Genomic DNA, 25,246 nt, shown 5'->3' with positions numbered 1-25,246 from the left:
GCTGTTGGCATAGGCTCTGCAGACTTTGGCATGCTGTGATAAAATTCTGTCACATTTGGAGTATCTCAACACTTCTGTGTTTTGATGAAAGCCAAAAGTACTCTGTTGCTTGGGGAGAGATTTCTGGTCTGGAGCACAGGATTATTTTGGACAGGGTGGTGGAAGGGGAAGAAAAAACTTCTGAGATGTTGAAGAACTGTCCAGTCCAACCTTTCTCTCCCAGTCCTAGGAAAAGTATTCCTCAGCCATATATGAACACGTGCATGGGAATGTTAGAAAATTCAAACGCCAATCCAGAGTGCCATGCATCAGATTGGTAACAAAGAAAGGTGCCTACCTGATAGTCTGGCTTGGTGAAATAGTCTAGACTTGCAATATGGTCCAGAAAAAGGTGGAATTCTGAAGGCATGTGTTTTAGCAGCATTCGGTGTTCATACTTCTCTTTTATCATGCCAACCTGCTCCTGGAAAAAAGAAAATATCTCAGAGCCAAGAATTTCTTCTATTGCTTCGCATTCATACAGTCTTATCATTCCTGGAATACCATCTAGTCTTATCATTCTTGGAACACAGCCTCTTCTTAGACCCAGTGCTGTGTCTACACACTTCTCCTGTGTGGTGTCCCTAGCAAAGCGAGGTTGATCACTGCAGGCAAAGGCCAAAGGGGAATCCTGAGTCCGAAACACACTTCAGAAGCTGTCCCTTTAGCACAGCCTTCTGCACAGGTCACCTGTTTCTTTCCAGGGATTTTATTCTCTAGCACAAAGTATTTGCAAGACAACATGAACAGTTAGCTTTATTCTGTTTAACTTTCCAGTTGCAATTCCTATTTGGCTTGTTTGGCATGGCAAAGCGTTATCCTTCCACCTTTCTAAAGGCCCTGTTTATCTGTAAAAGGACAGCTCAGCCTTTCCGCTTTTGTTGTTTGCTTTGCAAGAACAAAGTCAAAGTCGCTTGATCAAATATGATTAACAACGTGCATAAGAAAATATCTAGTTACTCCAAATAAGACAAGCTCCACATTGTGCATCGGAACACACAAAAGCAGGTTAGCATCTTGCAGCAAGATCTGATGAAAAGCAGGCTCTGGCAGCAAAAAGATGCACTGAACTGCAGGAGGAATAGTAAGAGTCATAATAATAAAAATGTAGCACCCTATCTTAAGCACAGACACTAGGTTTCCTACCTTATCTTTGATCTTTCGCCATGGAAGCTGACCAACCGCAAACTCCACCAACATGTAAAAGAGGGACCACAGATCATCATGTCTACCCATCTCCTGGAGAAAAGAGAGACGAAGACTGAGGAGCAAAGTTCCATGCTGCTCAGTAGTCCAAGTGTGCTCTCCAGATGAGCTACCTCATTTTAAAAAGCAGGAAGAAAAGTCATACTTCCTATTCAACGATTAAAGAAGCCAGATTAAAGATGCAAAATCAAGCATTTATTAAACTTGGCAATGTCTAATACATTCACCTGAATAACCTCATTTGTTTTCTTTTTTGTGAATATATTAAGAAAGAGGTTTTTATCTATACAACAAAGCACAAGTTTTCCACAGGACTTTCCCTCACTGAGTGTACAGGAGTGGAATATTTATTAATGGGACATGGAATAACCTAGATTAAGAAAAAAAACAAACTTTGTAGAAAGTGTTTCTTGTCAGTATTTTTAAACTAAGTATCATTCAAACTCTTTTCACAAGACAGCATTTACTCAAGGACTTTTGCAAAACACTCATCATCAAGCACCACAACAATTTACAGATTTGTAACATTTCCACATACCACTCTCCTCCTGGCCTAGCAAATCGGAAATTGAAACATGGGGATTAAGGCTGAAATTGTCAAAGCACATACAATAATTTTTGGTGCTCAACATCCAATGTCTAGAACATGATTTCTAAGAATAGCATGCATTATACAGCAATTTTTGTGTCTAAATATACCTTCAGCTGACGCCAGCTACAGCTGTCACCATCCAGCTCTTCCAAAAACTATTCGCCAGGTTTCTCAGTGTCTCCCAGGAAATAGAATGAATTCATGATGGCATTCAACTACCCTCCCCACATCACACTTTCCATCTTCTGCATACAATAATTTCTTTCCCTAAAAAACCTTGAAACTTCCTCATAAGGCACAGGTCATCCTACAGATTCATCCCAAATAAGGCCAAAAACCTGGAGGTAATGCAGGAGGGCTGATAGTTTCCATCTGGTAAGGCACATAGCGCAGAACCAGAGGACTTACGGTTTACTGACTACACAGGAACGTTACTGAAATAGGACCAATGAGTGTTTTGAGAAGAATGTTGGATGAGACTTCTGGAAGCGTTCAGAATGAAACAAGCCAGACACTATGTAAATACTGGCTCTTTTCAGGGAAAAGTAAACCTAGCTTTCACTAGGTGGCTCTTCACCTGGCGGCATGATGTTAATATTAAAAATTCCAGGTGGAGAATGGATTTGGGGACTTGGCATTTGGTAATTCACAGCCAAGTGCTTCTAGAAACTAGCAGCAAGCAGCCTGGCACTTAACCTGATTTTCACTTTAGTGTGGGGTTTTTTTCCCTTAAAATGCAACAATGACAGTTATTAAGGCTGCCAACTAGAGAGGATCCAATAACTGAATCATAATTTTGATTTTACGGTCAACAGCCTTGACCACCTAATGGAATTCATTTGACATACTAACTTCTGTAGGTAACAAACCAGAACTCATGCCTCTGACTTCTCTGCTCCTGAAAACAGGCTTCTGAGGAGAAATAACCTTGCTGTTAACTCCTTATAACACAAAAATACTCACTCGGTTTTTGTGTGCATTCACCGAAGCGTAGCGGACCGTTCCTCGAAAACCAGCAACATTGCGAGGCTGAAGGGAGACAACAGAAAATATCAGAGACAGAGCAAATTACTAAATCCCCTGTGCAGCTAACTCCTGAGAACCTCTTGTCTATACTGTTATTCCATATGTACCCAAGGGATACAAAGCTCTTACTGCCTTCATCTGCTCTAGCAGCCAGCTAAACAGACAGCATACTCCAAGTCTGCATTTCTAGAAAAGCTTATTTTACAGAGAGGGCAAGGTGGTTACAGTGATAGGTTAGAATAGTAATAGTCTAGGCATAGAGCTAAGAACATTATCCAAGATCATATTTTCCTTTTTAAACTCCAGGTCAAGGGAAAAGCTAGTAAAGAAGTGCAAGTGCAAAACTGAGTCATGAATAACATGAGCTAAGCAAAGCTTGAGTGCAGCCTGGTCAGGACAAGAACGGGGATCCCCTACTCTGACACACGGCAGGTGACCCTATGCGTTTGCTGACACTGATTGTCAACATCCTCTGTAAGACTTAAATTAATTAAGAACTTCTGACTTTCAGAGTTCTTGCTTTTTTCCAGATTCTTCCCAGTATATCCTAAACCATGTACATTTATTTTCTCTTTCTCTGATTCTCTTGTTCTTTGTGTCCTTGGGAATTCGAGGCTTGATCTAGTGGCCTTGGGAAGAAGGCAGTCCTCCCCTGACTATTCCTCCAAGCTGGTGGCTTTCTCTGTTCTGGGGGCTGAGCAACACTTTCAACTCCTTCCACTGCTGCCTCCACAAGAACATCAGACCATGCGAGTTCACTTATTGAGGATGTCATTGTTCTGAAAAAACTGCATTTAAATAATGACATCCACCAAATCCTTCCAGCTTAGCTAGAAGCACCAGAGTTAACAGCAGTACTTTCAAAATTCATGTGGCAAAACCCAGTTCAGGTCCAGACATCTTCCATCATAAGGCTAAGCTTGGGCAAAGAACTACTACTCTTGCAGAAATTTGATCACATTAATAACAACTCTAATTTGGTAACTTGTCCCACTTAGGTCAGGTGATTCATGTTGTTCCTTCAGCTCTGCCTACACTTTCAGAACTAAGCCTAAAACTCTGCACTTTTATTCCAGGGCACACTTCTGTCAGTTTAAATACGTACAATTCAGTTGCTTCTTTTTGGGTACAGGGAAGTTGCTCTGAGTTTCAATACTCTCAGAAAGAATAAAACTTCAAATGTTTTTTAAACAAATTCACCAACACTGTGTCACTAACACAGACCTGAATGGTGTATAATGCAGCTCTTAAGTTATAGTGACTCCAAGCAAAAAAAGCTACAAGTCTATCTTATGACTCCTTTATGTTAATCAAATACTCCACAAGGAGAACCTGTATGCATATCCCATGCTCTTTAAGCAGCATTTAATCTTGCAGTACACCAGCCTGAGCTGTAAGCTACTTATTTAGCAGCAGGTAATAGTAAAGATATTATATTCATGATCATGTACTTCATTCCTCCCAGAACATACATTTAGGATTTCCACTGACAAATGATTGCAAAATATTTTTCAGAATTCCAGTGAACTCACTGACTTGAGTTCCTGAAAAGCAGAATACTGGCCACTGGAATACATCTGTTGGAATCAGCCATCACCATAAATGTCCTCTACATATTCAAAAGCAAGAGGACATTCCGCTTTTCCTTCACGAGTGGAAGCTAGTGTGTTTGGATACTTTTCATGAGCCATAAAATAAGAGCGTATTGTGAACAATTCCAGTGTGCAACCCGTAATGTTTTCAGAACAAATATTGTTCAATGTTTGCAGTTCATGGGAGTTTGTCTTTCATGTCTTTCCCTACTTCAGTGTCTTCAGTTATCAACTGTGTATGTACTGAACCAAGTATACCGCATGTGCTGGTTTCAGTATGGTTGGCAATGTCTCTGAAAATCTTTTTAGATCAATACTTACTATTTCTGGCAGACAGGCTATCTTTGCAGTCTTTAATTGGATCTATTCTGAAAACAACTCTAGGCAGTTTGCAAATGTATTCCCCTCCTCTTTCAGAAGCAAACCAAAAGCCCAGCCATCTTTTAACTGTGCATCTGTCCCACAGCCAACAACCAAGCCAGTCCGGCAGCTGAACCCAAAGGGGTCTCGCTCCAGTCCTCTCTCGTGTGGTACCTCAGCGAAGGGAGAGCACTGCAACTGAGTAAGACTTTGCAATTGTTTTGACAGGATGTTTAGAGATTTGAACAAAACAGGCAGATGCTAACTGTGTTAACAGCATCTTTTTGTCATAAAGGTTTCACCTCTTTTAACCATATTTGACTGCCCTGCCAGTCACAAGGCAATTAGTCATGCCTTTTGACTGCATCACTAATCACTGCGATCAAATATTTCCATGGCTGTGGAGATACCTTGTTTTTCATCCAAACAAACAGCTCCTGCCTGAGCATTTATTGTAGCACATGCTGTACACCCAACTGTTACTGACTTTTCTTCTGAATTCATCAATTTTCCAGATGATTTCTTTACACTCCTCATTTCTTCCAGTGAACAAATTTCATACCACCACTGCATTGCCCAGCAGTGGAAAAGAGCCTGGATAAAGCATCCTTGCTGTCCAGACCGGTCCACATTTGAAACAGAACTGAAATTTTAACAGTTAGGAGCTTCAGACTCTGGAATCATATATAATCCAACTGGTTTGAATCCCCAAAATTATAAGAAGGTAATGAGCTAGCAGGCTGAAATACAATTTTAAACTATACATGATTTATTTTTAAATTTTTCTACATCAGTATTACTATCAAAAATCTTACTCAGGCTAAAGTATATCTCATCCTGCATTCAGATTGTGTCTAGCACAAAGCTAAAGTAACTTATTACACAGAGCTGTCAGGGAGATGACAGAGATATGAAGTATATTGCGTTGTGTTAGAACCTGGTTTAAAATGAGTTTTAGCTTGGGAGAATGTGTTAGATCGCTAACACAGAGCAAAAATTATACTCTGTGTTCCTTTTAATGTATTAGCAATGTACACTACTTCACAAAGACAGAATTAGGTAACAAAATCCTGTATGAAGTGGATGCATTGTTCCAAACTGTGCTCTTTTGCACCCATCAGCTTTTCATCATTCTCCAGTTCAAACACTCATGATCATTTGTATTTTAAGTGTCAACAGTGTCTCCTTTACGATTCACATGAAATCTGTCTTTCCTATATACGCTCCCTCTATTTCAGCAGTGCTTGTATTACCTCATTAATCTGAATCCCTGCTCCTTACACCACGTTCATACATAGAGATTAAAATTTTTCCTCTTGCCTCACTGGTCCCTAGGTTGGTATTTTGAATGTCCTAGTTTTCATCTTCCTTCCTGAAACCTTGTATTTGGATGCCAGTACTTTCCTCCTGCTGTTTTTTATGCCTGTGGTACTCTCTGGGAACATGACCACTGGTTCCTCCCCAACTTTCTGGAAGCCTGTGCAAACACCTCATGAGATCCACCACCTTTGCCCCTAGCAGGCCTGCTGTCATCTAGGATCATTAACCCACCTCTCCTGGAAACAGGAAAAGGATTTCCAGCAGTAAGAAAATGAAAAGAAAGTTAGCACAGATCGAAGAGCAGGTGGTAAGGGGAGAGAGGAAATGCCACAGATCATGGGAAGCACTTGGAGATATATCTTGTATTAAAATGACTTGTTGGAAAAGTTGTGATAAGAAGGAAGAGTGAGAGGAAGCTTTAACTGAACTAAAAAGAAGTATCTCGGTGAATTCTAGGAATCTCCTGCTTCCGTTAGTTAGGCTCATAGGGGAGACGCAGGAATATGCATCTCCACCTCTTCTGTGGAGACAAATTCTGTACCCCTTAAATGCGTTTTGACTTGCTAATTTAAACAGCCGCACTTTGTAGAATCATTAATGAGAGCAGCATATTTTATCCCAGTGGGGAGTCAGAAATGAATAGAGGAAGCTGGAGCCAAAAATGTAAGATAAGAGAACTCCCCTCCCCTTGCCTCTGAAACCAAAGAAGTGACAAAATCACAGTCTCTGGCACCACCCAAATGTCTGCCAGCCCCTCAGGCAGAATCCCAAGTGTTCTAGGCCTCTGCATCATATTTAGGTAGCTGTCACGTTCCTGCTGAAAAACAAACATATCATGAGGGAAAAAAGAAAACCAGGTGTAATTCGGACTTCCATATATAACAAAAGCACAAAACAAAATGAAAACCCAGAAGCATGGTGATGGCTCACTCACAACTCATAGCAGAGATGGTTACGAGCAGCGGATGGGAAGCCAACGCATCAAACACAGCCTCAAAAGAAGAGCCCAAAAGAACTGTAAAACAGAGAGAAACCCAAAGAAAAACATGATAAAAAACAACAAAATGAGAAAAAAATTAAACAGAAATGAATCAAAAAACAATTCAATATTGTATCCTTCCAGAAACCTGGGTCTCTTGTTTAGCTGTTGCCATCTCCCAGCATCCTTCCCAGGGCTGTTGGCTCATGCTGTATTTAGTTTCATTTAGACACAAAGTGTTGAGTGAGCCTGTGTGGTTCTGAGTGCTATGTAAAGTGGTGAGAGGGGTCCCTCTAGAGACTAACTTTGCCCTGCTCACATATCACACCTAATAGTATAAAAAAAAAAGCTGAGAGCAGAGATGCATACAGCCCAACCACAGGTCAGTTGTACGGTTCTACTGTGATTTTCCTTCCTAATATTATCTGATACCTACACCTCCCTTCCTCCCCCAATCAAACTGATCTAATAACCAACAAGGGGAGCAAGTTCTAACGTTAGTGCATAAGTTTCTAAAAACGAACAGAGATGTCCCCCTTGGATTTCCACCCAAGGTATTTAGCTTTTTCTGCAACCACCACCTTGCCTTCTCACCAGCAATCTCTATACAGTCACTGGCTTTCCAACTTTACAGGCTTCACAGCTGCCAGCTTCAGGCATCTTCCCCTTCCCTGGTGACTGCTGTAGTGCTCCACCTAGAAATAGCGGGGTCTCCGCTGTCTGGTGGGATGCAGAATGGTGGTTTGAAAGACAGCAGAATGAAAGTCAGTGCTGCTTTTAGGCCACATGCGCAGTCACTGTATCTGAAGATGTCAGTTACACAGTATAGAAACATGAGGGCCACCCTGATCAGAGGCAAGAGCCAATATTATATTGCATAACCTTAAAATTCAATTCAGTAAACTGAGGAAAAGACCTCGGCTTAGAGATACTTATTCCAACAGAAATCAAGTAATAAAAAGCAATCAACCCAATGGAGTTTCTTATTCGAGTCTCAGTATTCCTCTTCCCTAAAAATGTGCAAATTCTAAGAATTCCGTAGACTGTGTGTGAAATTTAGTTTTGAGAAAGTTACTTAGTAGTCTCCCACTATTCCTTCCAAAGCAAAAGACCCGAAGGAGGTGAGTTAAAATGCCATCTTCCCTTCTTTACTTTCGGAGAATTCAAGATTTCCAATGGATTTTAACATCAGAAAAGTCCAGGGTAATAATTTTGTCTTTCTGAATAGCATGCACCAACCATCTCATTGTGCGGTTCCTGTGCCAGAATATGTGCTCTAGATGAGGATGCCTTTCTCACATTAGAAACAGGGCTAAGAATGAGCATTTTTAAATCAAAAGCTTATTTAAGCTGTAATCCTATTTTTCAATTATCATTCGATTTTTATCAAGAGAATTTTGGCCTCGGAGCTGCACTTGTTTCTTACATGCACGGTCCCATTGGGGAACAAGTAGCACAGAATATCCCCATGGAAAGCATGGGGAGTGCTTAGTAAGACAGACAAGTTTTTCATGCACTGTAACACAGAGCAGGGGAACCACTGAAATGGCAATATTTTGGAGAGTGTTGTAGAGCATTAGTCACATCTCATTTGGGATTTACAGTTCATAATGCTTTCCTGGGGTCAGAGGGAGAAGACAGTCCTTTTCTACCAAAAAGAAGAAGATAAAAGACAGTCGTGGCAATCACTGAGATGCAGCAGAGCTAAGTTCCAATCTCTCCACCCCTTGCACAGACATGAACACCATACCTCCCTCCTTCCAGACTACACCCTCACCCCTAATCCACAGGGTGCTTTGAGATGCAAGTCTAAGAACATCCATGTTGGAAAGGATCCCTTTTGCACAGAATAATTGAATATTTATTACCAAGAGAGAGAAAGTGTATGACAGGCACTCTGTAACCTGGCAGCAAATGCACTTACCTGATGGAGGGAAGACTTGACCTGCAATCCAACTCAACATTCACTTGCCCAGGGAGTGAAGCCCCTGTTCCCTCACCACCAGACACAGTAACAGTCCCTCTCTGTAGTCCAGTGGGAAGAATAATCAGAGCTTCAAGTGGAACAGCATCGACTGGAAGGAATGACACATTCGGACATACTGTATCCCCCCTGCAGCTTGGCAATAAAGGCACTCGGAAATGGAAAATGGGATCTCAGTTCCCTGCAGGCATATGTGGGATTTGAGCCTGAGTTGTCCTTCCTTTTCCCTCACCCCCGTAGCACAAGACCTCTAACCAGAGCGCTGCTACACAGAAGAAAACCACCAACAACCTGATGTAGATGATCTGAGGTCACCCTCACTGAACCAGGGCTTGCAGGGGAGGAAAGCAGAGAAACAGCTAGTTATACAAGATACAAGAGTCCCTGCTTGCTAATAGATTTTCAAATCCACCAGCTAGTCTGCTTTTAATACATTAATTTCAATTGCACTGGCTTTCAGTAGTTGTAATGTTTTAAACCAGAATGTGAACTTGCTTCTCAAGTCCAAATTTGCTACTCCAACAGTGAAAGTAGCAATGAGAACCTTTACATAATTTTCACGATTTATAACTAACCCATTCCCAGAGAAATGGCATTTCTATAATATATTAAATGTGCAATATTTTTAAAGACATAGGTCCATTTTTTTCTTTTCCCCATCTCTGTGTGAACCAATGTGACTATGCTGTGCTTTCAGCCTTTTCTCCAATTACCTTTTTACAATACAAAGTTCGAGACAAAAATCATAACCCTTCCTAAGCTAATATAGTACTCCGAGTACTGCAGGTCCACAAATCTGTTTATTCTACTGCAAAATGTTCATCTCCTACGTAACATTACCGCTTTACATATATTTCACGTGCAAAGTATAAAAGCTACTGGGCTTCTATGTTTGATTATTTGGGGGTCTTACGAGGTAGGATTTAATATCCTTTGTGTTATAGCTCATTTTCCAGTGGGGGGAGAACTATTTAGTAGAAAAACATACCATACTCTCCTCTTCTAATATCTTGTTCACTGCAGCGAAGTTTATTTTTAACACTATGCACAAACATTTGGAAAATAAATACCTTTTTCTCAATTAGCTGACAAATTTCTGCAGCCTTCATCATGCTAGTCTGAACAGGCTATGCACTGTCCTGCCTACAACATCTTCTTTCTGCCCACTGACTCACAGAGCCACCCTCGCACATGTACAGTATCTACAGCAAGGCACTGCAAACTACTGCAGTGCAGTCTGAGCCACGAGGAGATCCGAGATGTAATCAATGGGCTGCAGCTGACTAAGCTAAAAAAATGCTTGCTGAGCATAACGGCCCAGATCCTGCAACGGGAGAGAGATTCCAGGAAAAACATAGCCTCTCCTCTATTTTCAAATAAATAATTAAGACCAATTTGCTAAACCCTCGACCACTTTCAATTAATATTTGTGGAGCCACAGGGAATATGTTTCTGAAGGCAGGGTGTCACAGGCAGAGAAAAAGTATAATGCTTTCTGCACTTCACGCTAGTTACAAAACTAGCGGACCTGAACAAAGACCAGGAATGATCAAGGAGTTATTGTCCAAAACCTGACCTACATTAGCACAGAAGACCTTCATAACTCAGAACACCTCCACTATACAAGCATATGCTGTTCATCATATTATCTGTATAACAACGTTCATGTCTATTTTCCCCTCCAAGTTCAAATTTTCTTCTCAGCCTTAGTTCTCTGTATCAAACACGTTCTGCTACTCCAGCTCTCTGCTATAAAAATTAATGCAAGATAAAAATTTTAACTTGTGCACTTTCTATAGAAGATAATTCCACAGTTTAAGAAAACCCAACTTTTCAATTTATTCCCCAGTTGTTTAGTTCTGTTGTCCTAAGATGTGCATCAACACTGACTGCTTATACTGCTGCATGACAAAGGTGGGTTGTACAACCAGGACATCACAGTGAACAAAACTGCTCATGTCTTTATCTGAACCATGGCAGAAGACTGCATCTAGAGGAAATAATAGTTAAATCCCTAAAATGGTCTCTGCAAGCTGTAATATCAAATTTGTTATGAAAGGTCTTGGGATTCACCCCAAAATGGACGTTTTCATGGAAGGGAAAAAAACAAACAAACCCAAACAAAACCACAAAGAGAAAACTCAACTTGTTTCTCAGAAGAGTACCCTCTGCATCTGAAAGCACTTATTAACTAGAGCTGAACTAACAGATACCCTCCGTAAGCCATCTCCCCTTAAGCAGATCTCCAAGCCTTCCATGACTGAGAAACACGTGGCTTGAACTACTGCCCACTTGAAACTTGGATGGAAACTCTCATGCTGATAACAAAGTATTTGACACATCAGCATAACCATATAAAAAATTATGCTTCCTTGCCACTGAAGTTGTATAATAGCACAAATCCTGGGAAGATCCCATGGATAAAAAGGTACTGTGGGGTGTGGGAGGGTGCAGAACGTAAGCTTGAAAAACAAGGACAGTGGCCTTGGATGAGGCAATGGGATTGCTTTAGGTATTTAGGGAAGGAAAAACTGCTTCCTATGTATCAGTAGTCTGGACAAAGGTCAGATTGGTCCAACACAACACTCCCCAACGTACTTGTATTTCCCGATTTTCTCCTCCAACGTGGCAAAAATGGGGTGCAAATGTTCTGCAGGAACACAATTGATATGGAAGAAAACACCAGTTCTTTCTTTCACCTCCATTTTTTAAATGTTTCTAAACAGATTTTATATTTACCCATTCCACAACTGCTGCTAGCATCACACTATGACCAACACAAAGAGAAAGGCTCTTTGCAAGAACAAGGCCAATAGATGCTCAGTCCACCTCAGATCTGCCTAGTTTTCTCTCAGGTATGCTATGAGAACTCTGAAAAGCCACCCCCATCTCATCAAGGGTCACAACAGCGATCTCTGATTTGTCCTGTATTCCCTTCCCGATGACTTCTAATGTTTGAGCACCTTCTTGAAAGCTGTTGAATATCAAACCCATGTTTTCATGAAGCTATTCCATAACACCAAGGTCTTACTTATCAGTGATACCTGTCAGCTCAGAGGCCACTATCATATATGTGAAATTAGAACCGTTCTCCCCGCCAAACACACACCATGAGCATCACCTTTTATCTACATAATTTCACCTGCCAGTTTATAGCCCCCCCACTATTTTCTATAGCTGGCCCTTACCTTTACCACAGCACACTCTGTCCCATCGCTGCTATTTAGACCAGTCTCTGACCTGCACGCATGTGCTGTATTACTCTTCCCAATGCATGCTGACTACCTGCGGCAGCAAGTGATGCCTCATGAATAAATGCATCCCTTTATAGGTTTAAATTTATCACTGAGTATCTTGCTCCTATGTAACCAAAGAGAACAGAGGCACTCTCATTCAATTCTCAAGGCTTCACAGTCTTTTACAGACTTTTATGAAATTACTTTTATTCACCTTCTTGCTCAGGTTACAATCACAATCTTTTCGATCCCTCTTCACGAGAGTTTGTCATTACTGACTTCTGAATACTGTTTAGATCTGCAATACGTTCTTTGAAACCGGATGGGTGGTATCTTATGCATCATCAACTGTTACCTCATCTAGATTTGTATAAAGGCACTAAAAAAGGTTTTGTAGCTCTCATCATCCTATTCCATATGGACCATAACAATTGCATCACTGGCTCGATGCATCTCATCTGGTAACCTGCCTCCAGTCCTAAAGAAGGTGCTTCTGGATATCCTACAGGTAGGGTACATGTAGTCGGGCAGATGCAGTCCCCTTGCTTTCTGTTTAATTTGGCATGTGCAATACTAATTTTTAAAAGGTATAATGTTGGTTCAGACCCCATGCACCAGAATGAATACTTGAAACTCTCCTGAAGAACAAAATCAGTAGAAATGTGGCTAGTTGGGATGTAAACAGGAAAAGTCTACACAGCTTTTCTAAGGGAAAGTAGCGCATCACCAACAGTGTTCTTTACAACATTTGTGCATACAGACAGGCAACCTAGCCCATATAGTACATCTGAATTTTCAAAAACGTCAGTCCCTGAGAAAGTCCACACTCTAAGAAATTACACTGCAAAAGACAATGCTTCTCTCTCATTTGAGTGGTGGCAATTACAGTTGTCTGTTAAAGAGGCAACAAACTCTTAAATACCTGCACACAACAAGAACTTTACGATACAACCTGGTCAAAGTTGTGTTTTCAGTTTCCCCTCTGCTGTTACATTATTTGTCATATCATAGACAAGAATGTTTTAAGATCAGCCAAACTCAGAACGCAATTTCCTTTAGATCAAAGTTTAACTGTGAGATTCTTGATGTTTAACAAAAACTTTGGCATGAAAAGCATGAAAATGTTGATTTAATTTTTTCCTCTATTTATGATATTTGTAAGCAGCACAGTAAATAGCCAACTAACACAGCTGTAACAGTTGTGACAGCAATTAGCAAAACAAGGGTGCAAAGGGGCCCAGAAACTTTGCTTGGGACAGCGTGGGCCTGACAGGCTGCAACGATGCTGATGATGGGCCACGGGGCTTGGTCCCCAGCATGGGCTGATGCAACTATCTTTAACACATTGGAGACCTCAACCCAGAAAAAGCCCCAAAGGGAGGATGTGGCCATCCTCACTGGGCTGCGGAGAGCACCCGGTGCCTCTGCAGTGGCCTCCTTTCTACGAGTACTCTGGCTGAGGTGTGGAGTTCCTAGGTGAAGGAGCTGTGGTGAGGTGGGAAAGGAGGTGAGCAGACTGTGTAGCATCAGGGAGGGTGAACAAGAGATCGACACTATCTTCACAGAGCCTCTGAAACCGAAAATCATGAATGCTGCGATGCAAGGAAAAAGGGACAACTGGCAGTTATGCCCAAAGGACCAACAGATGAAGACTCCCAAAAGGAGGGAAGCTAGCAGCAGAAGGGAGGCTCCTGCTCCAGATGCTCCAGATTTAGTAACCTGGGAACTGGTGAGGAGGAACAAGACCTGTTCTGGGTCAGGGGAGCCAGCTGAGCCTGAACCAAATGCTCATACCAAGAAGCAAAGGTGAGTGATGGTCACTGAAGACTCCTTCCTGCAGGAAATGGAAGCCCCATCTACTGGCCTGACTTGATGTCTCAAGAGCTTTGTGGCTTGTTGGGGGCCTGGATATGGGATGATAAGGACAGATTGCCAAGGTTTGTGTGGCCCTCTGACTATTAACCCTTGCTGCTCATTCATGGGAGCACCAAAAGCACCTGTTTTTCAAGGGCTGACCTTGAGTATACCAAGAGTGACTACAGATTTGGGGGCACGGGGGGCCGGGTGCTGTCCTCCTAAATCCTGCCAGTGAGTGGGAGAAACTTAGGTAGAACTGGATGCATCCTGCAAATCAACACCTAGCTATCAAAGACGGCTTTGGCTTCTATAACCATGGGTCCCTCTTTAAGGAAAAAGGACTGTTGGTGAAAGAAGGGACCCATCTGGCAAGAGCATCTTTGCAAAGGCTTTGCATCTAGGGTTGCTACCCTAGTGAGGAGGGCTTAAAGCAGGTACAATGAGAGAGGATTACCATAACCTGAAGAGAAATGGAAGAACAAAGGCTGTGAGGAGGTGCCACGGTAGAGGATGATAGAAGCTCTCATGTCTCCCCTGGGAAAGCAGCACAACTGGTGGCCCACCTCAGATGCCTGTCCACAAACACCTACACATGCAAAACAAACAGGAGGAGTTAGTGGTCCATGTGCCATTGCAAAACTATGATCTCACTGGGATTACAGAGACTTGGTGGGACAGCTCGCATGGCTTGAGTGCTGCAATCAATGGAAAGAAGGACTGGGTAGGCAAGGAGGTGTGTTTGCACAAGAGTGGCTTGAATGTATGAAGCTCTCCTTGGAGCAGGTGATGAGGAGACAGTCACTACTGATGAGTAAGTGATCAGCACCAACTAACACAGGTAACATAATGCTAAGCATCTGCTACTGACTGCCAGATCAGGAAGAAAAAGTAGATGGAAGCCTTCTTACGACAACTGAAGGAAGCCTTGCAATTGCAAGCCTTGGTACTCACAGGGGGCTTGAATAACTCTGCCTGGAGAGGCAATATGGCAGGGTGAAGCAATCCAGGAGTTTTCTGGTGAACATTGAGCAGAACCAGAAAAACAAGAAATGAAGGTTCAGAGTTACAAAAAAAAGGGCAACGCTGACAGGAGCACAATTTCTTCTCTCCAGCATTAGGTCATTCACCCACAGTTTGCAATTCTCAGGTTCAATAACCTCCTCTCCTACAGGAGTTCCTGTGTTCTCACCCGACAGCAGCGTACCACAAACATTGTATATTTAAGCCACAGGCAGAATGGGAACAGTCTCATTGAAGCTTTATAGCTTTGCACAAAATTAAGACATATTCCCTAGAAAACGGACCTGAGGAGTCTCACAGCCCTGAAGATGGCCCTGTTTACTGTGACTAAGTAATTTTTCCACTTTCTGTTTCAGTACATATGTAAGTATTGAGCACCAAAATGTTTTACTAAGGGTAATGGACCAGGAATACTTTGTGAATTATCAGTGACAGTGCTCCCTTGAGAAATGGGAAATCCCAGGTCAAACATACCCTGCTGAATAGAGATCACAGATCTTAACCAGTACTTGCAACCTTTCAAACAGAAGGTGAGGCTTGGAGGGGCAGGGGGGAGCAGTGAAGAAATCAGCATCTCCTCTAGCAGTTTTGCCAAGCTGCCTGTCTTTTCCTTCATTTCCCTGTCCTCCCAAGTGTTTGAAAACAAAACCCTCTGGAAAGATTAAATTCTTTCGCACTAGCAGTGTGTCCTGTTTATCATAATAGCCAGAGTCCCTCCTGCTAGCCAGGATGTTCAGTCTGACCCAAATGCCAGAAATGCTGATGGTAGCCAAAGTAACAGCCTTCAGCCAGGCCCTAAGCAGTTCTCAACACACAGCGGACACCAAATGGCTACATGACTGATGTACATCTGCTCTACCTGTCCAAAGGAGTAACTACCAAAGACTGACTTCTACAGCACTCAGAGGAATATCAAGTAATGAGACTGCTGAGAACAGCCAAGTTCCCCTGATTGCAAACAGAGGGAAAAATTGTTACCGATGCTGCCTTACACACACTCTGGCCCCAACCATCTTCTGTCTTTATAGTGCAATATGAGTTTCTACAGACTGTTATCCAGGAGATTTTTGCAACACCTGGCAAGGGGCAAGTGGTAGAGGGGTGAGACCGTTCCCATGAAAGCAAATCTGTGCAACAACAGCTTTTCTCCAAAGAGTAGCATTTCTGCTAATATTAGCATCCCACATAAGGTAGAACAGTTTTGTTTTCCTAGAAGCACAGAATAAATTCAGATTCAGAATAAATTTGGATTTCGTTAAGCCAAGTGGCCCATAACTTTATAAATGCTGAGCAATCAAGTTGAACTGTCAACTAGCTATCCTCTGTAAAAGGAGGATACATACAAACCAAATACATACTACTCATCAGAAGCTTAGCAGAATAACAGCTCCCTAGGTAAAAGCTACTGTGGTAACCCTTGAAAGAGGGTCTGGAAAGCCAGAGTGGTAACAGCTGAGGATGGAGGAACTAATGCTCCATGAAGATCATGGAGAGTAGAAATGATCCCACCTCAAAGCTTTAATCAACCTCTAGAAAATCAGAACGAGACCTTTTTAGTGACAGTCTATGCTATCTGCCTACTAAGGAGCTCCTTGCCTTTTCATATAAGAAATTCATACTCTTTGGCATCAGTGAATTGCACATAAAAAGTAAATACATAAAATCCGTGCCAACACAGCTTTCTAGAGGATTTTGCTCCACAGAATCACTGGCTTTTCCCTTTTTCAAAATCAAACTTGTTTTCAAAAAAACAAGAAAAGTGACCAAAAATAAGAAGGCAAAAGGTAAGTAAAAAAACCAAAATAAGACCAAAGCATCCTAAAGGCCAGGCCCATTATCTGCATTACTAGCAAGTCATTCAGAGTCCTTCTGAAAAGCTGACAAGCAAGATTGAGGTTATGAATTTCAGAGGATGTGAAAACAGCAAATACTTTTTATGGTATTATTCATGAAGCATGACAATACTTCTGAAACTGTAGGAAACTGCACAGAATCTACTTGAGCAGAAAATGTTTGTTAATAAATGAATACGATTGACAGCAAAATTCAGACATGCTTCCAGAAGAAGTGAGCTCCTTCCCCTACCTATCTTGTGTATTGTACCTCAGAACCAAATCACAAAAAACCTAGGCTCAAGATGATCATGTTATAAATTTGGGAATTGTATTCTTCATGCATAAAGGAACTGAAAGAGAATGGAGGAAGAAGAATCTACCTTATTGGCTTGAAATAATCTCTTTGGTGAAATAAAAGATAAAGTTCTTAATTAGAAAAAGAAAAAAAACCCACAAAAAAAAATCTCATTTCACTTTTTGTCATACTGCCCTTCACCCCCATCTCTTTCCTAATCCTCAGTGCATTATTTGGGCACCAGTGACACCATGCTTCTCTAGGCAAATGTCTCAGTCCAGTAAGTGGGACTCAACAGTGGTAACAGGCAGCAGAGACACAAAAGGATCGAACAGCCTGGTGACTACAACAGAATGTTAAAAGGGATTCAAGTAAATATGTATTTTTTTTATTGTATCATTGTTGTCAAAAAGCCTTACCACCTGAAGTGTGGCATGGCAGAATAGGTACGTTAGGTATATGGGACTTTACCCCATATGATCCTCCCACATCCCAAACAAACCAAGACCTTTTACCACTTTCAGCAGAGCGTACTCCCACCCTTCTGGGGATTCCCATGTCTTTTTTCAGGAAAAGATTATGTGACATTAGTCCTTCTAAAAGACCCATCTGTGACAAGCAAGCAGCCAACCACCAGAGTTAAGACCGACTTTCTCAGAGTCTTGCGTCCTAACAAAGCCCCACTCACCCATACCAACCCAAGCAGGACACAACTTGCGAGAAACAGCTGAAGAATCTTTTGCTCTAACAAATGTCAAGGCTGGATGTAGTGCTGTTTCCAAAAACAGGGCCTGGGAGTATTCTCTATGGATGTAGCAAAATCAAAGCAAAGTAATTTTAAATTAGTGGGAGAAAGGAGGAAAAGACAGGATCCAAAAGAACAGACATCTGGAAAAATTAGCTCTTTAATTGTAAAGAAAGAACAGTATTCAAACAATGGGACTTGAAATACACACATGAAACAGTTGCTTCACTGAAGTAATGAAGAAATTTTGCAGAAAACCAAATCCATAATGGGCTTGAATTCTGACTGCAGAAAGAGGAAAGGAGTGGGGCTGCATTTTGAAAACAGCAATATGGAGAAGGGTTATCCCCAAACTAAACGGCATTGACAAGGAAGACCAGTAGTACCTAGTGTGTGTCTTTTTAAGAATAAGATGCAGACACACAACCTTCAGGGCTGCTCCCATCTACAGCTAATAAGAAAAGGCTTGCAATGTCCAACTGAAAAGACTTATAAAAAAAGACGAAAAAATAGAAGAAAAATCCCCCAGCTCTGTTTATCTGCTAAAGACACAAAATCCACTCACTGATCTTTGCTTTATTCCCACTCCCCAACCATATCCTGCACTACAGAGTCTCTGAATTTAGCTCTCACACTGTCAACAATTATCTTGCAGATGGAAGAGATGTGCAGACCAAAAGGTATAAGCCTAGGATGATAAACAGAGAGATTGTCTTGAGCCCTCCCTGCTGGCGCTGTGTTCCGAAATAAAACTAGGAATGCTCTGACTGATACCTAGAGCATCTGAAGTGTACTGCATCCTTATGAGTGACCCCAGATAACACAGTGCTGGTAAAAGGACTGAAGATAATGCACATGTCACATGGCGCAAGTTATGCCCCTTGCCCTTACCTCCCCTCCAAGCAGGCACGCTGTAATAGTCCTGCTAAGAAATCTGGACAGAGGGCAATATACACAAAACAGGCAAGGGTGAGAACAGCATTACAGGTTGCAGTTCACAGTAAGCTCAGCCTCAGAGATCAGGTCAGCCTCTAACTTTCAGCATTTTTTTCATAAAAAGCTTTAGGAACGCACCGACCTGGTTCCCCAGATTGCAGAGAACTGAACTAAACCAGTCCTCTGGGACTACAGAAGTTCCATGGCCAGCACTGGCCTCACCCTGTTTGCTTGGCCATAATGTACTCAGTAAGTATTCCAAGCCTGTGGAAAACATGATTACCCTAAAGGAAAAAAAAAAAGAAAAAAAAAAAGCCACACACCTTGTAAGACAAAAGCAAGCATTCCTTCTTAGAATCCCAACTCAGTTGAAGTCACCTGCTGCTTCTCACCTTGCAGAAAATGCAGTCCAATATAATGACCAAGCATAACAACCACAAAACAAACAAAATCACAAAATCTTTCCATGCCTAAGCAGTTGCAGAAGTGGAAAAAAAATTACTTAAAATTTACTTACTGGCCGGACTTCACCAGTAGTGTTGGTATACTGACGGGCCAGACCAAAGTCTAACATGTAGCACTTCCTATATGTTGAAGGTAAGCGGCCCATGGCAAAATTGGACTAGAGAAAGAAAGAAAGAAAAAAATCAATTTGATACTAGCAACTTGGGTAAGAGTGCATTTGTTAACAAAACTTTATCATAAAGCCCCATATGCCTCTGGTGGAAACATAAGTCAAAGAGAAGAATTTTAAGATACATCTTAAACATCATGATTAGAGAATCACTGCCATGTTAAGAAGTTCACTTTGCAGATAAGTGACTGTGGAGTCTCAAAATAACTAAAATTCACATTATCTTTGCTAAATTTCAGCTGCTATGAGAAAGAGCGACATTTAACACCCCTAGCTCTGCAGTTAGAGCTCCACCACTTGCATAACAGGCTGGAGTTATCGCAGACAAATGCTTCTGTTTGTGATTCAGCTACTAGCATGCATTATTCTGCCCTAACTCCCAGAATCTCCATGCGCTGTATTGCATTACCTAAATTTATTTGAACATTCAGACATCTAAAAAACACTGGGTTTGGTTCTTAGTAAATAAACTGACAACAAGCAAATGCAGCAGCTCTTTTTTAACCCCCATCTTAAAGTTATATCCTTTACCACAATGGAAGGCTGCTAAAGGATTTCTGGCCAGTCACATTAGTGACTGATGCCTCACCTAGGCAGATGACCAACATCGTGACAGTGTTTGCCACACTGGAAACTGTGCTCCAGTTTTTTTGGCAATTGCTAAGAAAAGATTAAGAGGACTATTTAGTGAAGTCAAATACATGAAATAGCATTTATTCAAGTGATAGGTCATAGAGCAAGACACCCTTTCTGAACCCCTTTTATAGTAATAATTGGTTGGACTCCAAATGATTGTTCAAAATTAGATTGCTTTGTCATGTGATCTTGACTGGTACAAGTCTGACTGACACCTACTAACCCACCATGAAGCAGCCTCTGCTGATAAAAACTAGTTTGCTATGCACTTAAAAGAATGACAATACTATATTACTATTCCGTACTTACAGAAAATAGCCAATGTGTTGGACAGTGGGAGTGTGCAAGGAGGCCTAAATGCATCCACTGAGACCTGCCCATATTCAGACTGTCTTTATTGACCCAAGCAGAACAGACAGACATACAACCAAAAGGAAAATTTCCAAAACAACATACAGGCTTGATGTCACGATGCAGGAATCCCACAGAGTGAATGGCTTCTATTGATTCCAGAATCTGTTTGCCTAATCGCAGCGTTGTGCTCAGCGTGAAAGTCCCTCGAGGCTGACTCCTTCTAAGATCTGCAAGATTTCGCCCCTGAAATAATCAATAAAACACTTAAACCATCACACTAAAGCATAGCATTTCACAGCTGCAAGTTCTAACACGCATTCCCAAAAAGCAGAAATGCTAATCAGACAGGTGCTCATCTTATGCCTCCTTTATTTCTTGTATATGATCTTCCAATACCTCCTTTTAACTTTTAAGTGATGTATTTGCTGATAAGAAGATACCAGACCGTTATCTTGGGAAGTCAGCTGATGTGCTATTTGGGAAATAGGCATGGCATGGACAGCAGTGCCTCAGACTGTATGAGCCCAGCATCTCCTTACTGTTAAACCCAGACTATATAGAAGGTGATTTAAGAACAACCTTTGTCTGTTCTCTGGGCCATCTAAAGATTAAAGCAGTACAAATATGCTAAGCAGGTCATGAAGCCACTATCTATTACAGCTCATAGAAGCAGTTTCATCAAAAAATCCCTAGCACACAAGTGTCTGGCTCAAGCTCAAGTCAGCACTGTTGTGGCAACACCACAATGGGGAAAAGTGTCTATCAAGAGAATCATACTCAAAATCAGGAGAGGAGGATTTTTCCATTGACTTAAAAAATACTTATTAAAAAAATTGGTAATTTACCTCCAGTTAATTAAATTTCTGGGGAGAAAAAAGTCTACCAGCTGTGCATGAAAACAAAGACTATTTAGCAAAAAAAAAAAAAAAAAAAGACAGACTAAACACCAGACAAATCACAGTATTCTTTGATCTCTGTCATCTCAGATTTGTCTATACCTCTTTAGATTTGTAAAGAGAAAGAAGGTGTTAAAATGAGTATATTCTATGGCAGAGTACCCCTCTAATCCACAGAACTTATGCATTTATCAACTGATCAAAAACATTAGGAATAAGAGTCCACTGTTTCAGAGAACATGCATCAAGAACAAAAGTTTTAGGGACGTGCTGATTATCACTATACCATAGAATCTCTTGATTCTGCTTCTGCAAAGACATACATGCTTATAATACAAGTCCAGATGTATTCAAACAAAATTCACAACAGAAGATATAAAAAAGATTCCAAACATTTGACAAGAAAACACAGATTGTTCTCCAAACCAATGAAATGCCATCTATTCATCCACCCATTTCCAGTTCTCAAGTTATTTACAGACTTTAAGGGGCCAACTGCAACTGGCTCTTTTAATGTATGACTAGTTTCTCAAATTGGTTTGACCCGTGTTTCACTTCAGGGCTCTGTCCCTTAAACAACCACACTCAATACAGGTCAGCTAATATAGATACAGCCAAGCCACAGCAACTGGCCCAGGTTTGCTCCTTAGCATGAACAAAATAAGACTAAGCTACTTCTCTAGTGCTTATCTTTTTTAATTTCTGTGACAGTTTACTAGAGGCAGCACAGATTTGTCACCGCTATCCTGAAAGATTCGAGTTGCTGAATTGACAGCAGATCTTTCTTTCCACTGTAAAGTGGTTCCTTGGACACCAACTCTCTTATCCAATGACAATAGGAAAGGCAGATTTTTTTCAGAGCCGCACACTGAAATCTGCCGTAACTTTCCCTAGCTGATTTGGGAGACACTCTCAGACACCTGCTCTCCAGAAACAACCCAAGGCACGTGAATATCCAATACTGCCTCCAGGAAAAGACAGAAAATGAGCATTATTTTCCAAATAAACACCATCAGGCTGGCTAAGAAACAGCAGATTCAATGAGTTGCAAAGCTTAGAGTGTACACCTCAGTCCCAGTGACTAAAAAGAAAGGGAGAGAATTGCAGTATACAACAGTCAGAGGGACACATGATAAACCATGTCTCAGCAGACCTTGAAGTTGAAGGAGTTTAGCCTGAAGAGTGATGGTGCAAAACTAGCTAATGCTTTAAGTATCAAAGTCTTCATTTGCAAATAATGAAAGGCTTTTTAGCTCTGCCTACTCTATGAGCTCAGCTACACAGTCAAGAACAGGCTAGAAAGTAAGAGATTCTGTGCAGAGTTTTTTTCCAAGGTATAGTCATCTTCATTAGGCTTGTTAAGGACAGGATTGGGGGGTTAGAAGCCTTGCTGTTCCATGAACTCCAGATTAGCTCTTTCAAGAATCATATTCACACTCACACTGCAGCAGCAGCAATAGCCAGGGTTGGTTAGAGAGCAAAAGGTTTTTTCTATCTGTAACAGCAGTTAGGATGCCAGCAGTGCATAAAAGGCAAACCCAAGCACCAGGAATTTACTGGTTTTATATTTCTGCCTTGCAGTAGAACTATGCTTCAAAAGAATCAAAAGTTTACTTTAAAGAAGTACTGGGGTCTGCTGGTGTCTATTTTACTTCATTCAGCATTCACCAATCAAAAATAACCTGCCAGTTTATGCAGCAGCTTACTTCTCATTACTTAGTGCTTCAACCTTCCCACTTTCCTTCGGCATGTTCTATCACCCAAGTTACACATAAAGAAACACGACATGGGCTGGAAGGTCTTCAGGGGAAGGGTAGGCTTGTATTGTATCATCACACAGTGCTTTGCACAGCAAAGCCCTGATCATACAAGCTGCAAGAGAGATAGGACAAGTTCCCTGTCAACTCTTATGACAGGTGCTGAAACAGGCCAGCTTCCAAGGCAACTGTGTCAGAAAGAAGCACCTTTAGTTTGAAAGTATTCCCCTCGAGCCAGGGACAATCTCCCTCTCCTTAAAGGCCTTTCTTCCATGTGTTTTTGACTCAGCCATCTCTTCCCACTTGTTCCCCTCCAACTCTTTCTCCTGTGACTGCATGCTGTAAAAGAAAGCGCTTTCGTGAAAAAGAAAGCTGTTTTCATGACAGTACCACCATATTTGGGGTCTGAAGATCTAACTGTATATGTTTTTTGGTGAAATTTCATGCTGAACCATGCAGAGGTCCCTGCAGCTCCTGCTATTACTGTGGCTTGTGTAGACATTCATGTAAGACTTCAGCTGGCTAACTCTGACAGGAGTAGCTGGCTGTCTAGCAGTGCAGTCCCCATGTGCTAGCTACCCAAGTATTTACCCATACTGACTTAATATCAGCAGTGTTCAAACAGGAGAAAACACTTTCACAGCAGAAGCCAAGCTACTGCTGAGCTTGGTAGAGACAGGGGAGCCAGAGATCACTCCTTTTCATAGAGAAGACTGTGCTGCTGGTGTGATACCACGGGCTCCCACCGCACTCTGAGCTCTGATACAAGACACGTATTTTGAATGCTGCATCACAGAGCTCAGCAGGAGATATTTCAAACAGCTGCCACTGCTGCATGATACTGTGGGTAGCTCCTGCAAGCATTCTGAATCTAGTGCTTTCCCCAGAAAATTGAGAGAAAGCCATCTTAGACAGAGAAGGAGAGCTATGAAATATCTTAGCGCATCTTGACAACTGGAGCTATCCCAAGGGATATCACAGCAACATCACCCCTTCTCACTGTCTCCCATTCCACCCACTTTCTATCTACAACAAAGTCTCTACCAGTGCTTGGCCTTATTCTCTCACTGTAAATCCTTCCCTGTGATGCCATCTCCATGGGACAGGGTGGAGAGGGGAAGCACAGAACTCACCTGAAGCTGCATGACCACATAATTAAATTTTTCATTCCTTCCACAGCCAATAAATCTGCAAACATGATCCTTCCCTGAAAAGAAACAGAAACATACAGAATGGAACATAAGATAACAATCCTGTGATCACGATTTTTAGAAAAATGGTTACTGATCAAGGACTTGTAACTGTAAGTGACATCAGGCAGGGAGCTTTGCAGAACAGACTGATTTTGTTTGTACTTCTCAGTCTCGTAGCTCAGGATAGTACTGACATTCAACAAGAAAACCACCTGTGAAATAGCCATGAGTGGAAACCAGTGTCAGGGATCCTTGAATCCTCAAACAGGGCACAAGTGAGAGTGTGACAAACCGCAGTTTATACCACCACCACCAGCATGCAACACCACCACAGCCACCACAATCCCTGAACTAAACCACGGGTAGTGCACATGACCACATGGTTTACAGGTTCACTGGCAGCACGCTTAAGCTCATTACACCAACTTTACTCAGTAAATGCTGGCTTTTACACACCACCACTACACTTGCCTATTAGCATTGCTTACCTTGAACAGCTAAACTAATGCTACTTCAACATGGACGAACTCTAATTTTAATAGTCGGAAACATCTGGAGAAGAAAGATGCTTATGGAAAAACTCCATTGAAACATTAAAGCATTTTCATAATAAAAGAAGGAAATAAACCTGGGCAATTTCATGTTGAGTTCTGGCGTGGTGTTAGAAGTACAAACTACACCTATTCAGGCAAAATCAAAACCAACCACACACCCCCCCCCCCCCAAACCCCCACCTGGCCCTCTGTGTCCTTTC

At 41.6% G+C, this 25,246-nt stretch overlaps 1 protein-coding gene across 1 annotated transcript in view; it reads right to left on the bottom strand.

The window, feature by feature from the left end:
* TTBK1 (tau tubulin kinase 1) overlaps positions 1 to 25,246 on the bottom strand; it is a 95,571-nt gene that overhangs the window by 49,140 nt on the left and 21,185 nt on the right. Inside the window, exons 4-9 of the mRNA XM_010577805.1 lie at positions 24,433 to 24,506; positions 20,749 to 20,889; positions 19,540 to 19,644; positions 2,801 to 2,866; positions 1,186 to 1,278; positions 338 to 463 (exon numbers count right to left, since the gene is read on the bottom strand). Of these exons, the coding sequence (XP_010576107.1) occupies positions 338 to 463; positions 1,186 to 1,278; positions 2,801 to 2,866; positions 19,540 to 19,644; positions 20,749 to 20,889; positions 24,433 to 24,506 (605 nt within the window). The remainder of the gene's footprint in view (positions 1 to 337; positions 464 to 1,185; positions 1,279 to 2,800; positions 2,867 to 19,539; positions 19,645 to 20,748; positions 20,890 to 24,432; positions 24,507 to 25,246) is intronic.

Source organism: Haliaeetus leucocephalus, unplaced genomic scaffold (genome assembly GCF_000737465.1).
Source record: "Haliaeetus leucocephalus isolate CR32 unplaced genomic scaffold, Haliaeetus_leucocephalus-4.0 Scaffold577, whole genome shotgun sequence".
Lineage (NCBI taxonomy): Eukaryota > Metazoa > Chordata > Aves > Accipitriformes > Accipitridae > Haliaeetus > Haliaeetus leucocephalus.
The sequence above is the reverse complement of the archived record's forward strand: the minus strand, read 5'-3'. Positions and strand labels throughout refer to the sequence as shown.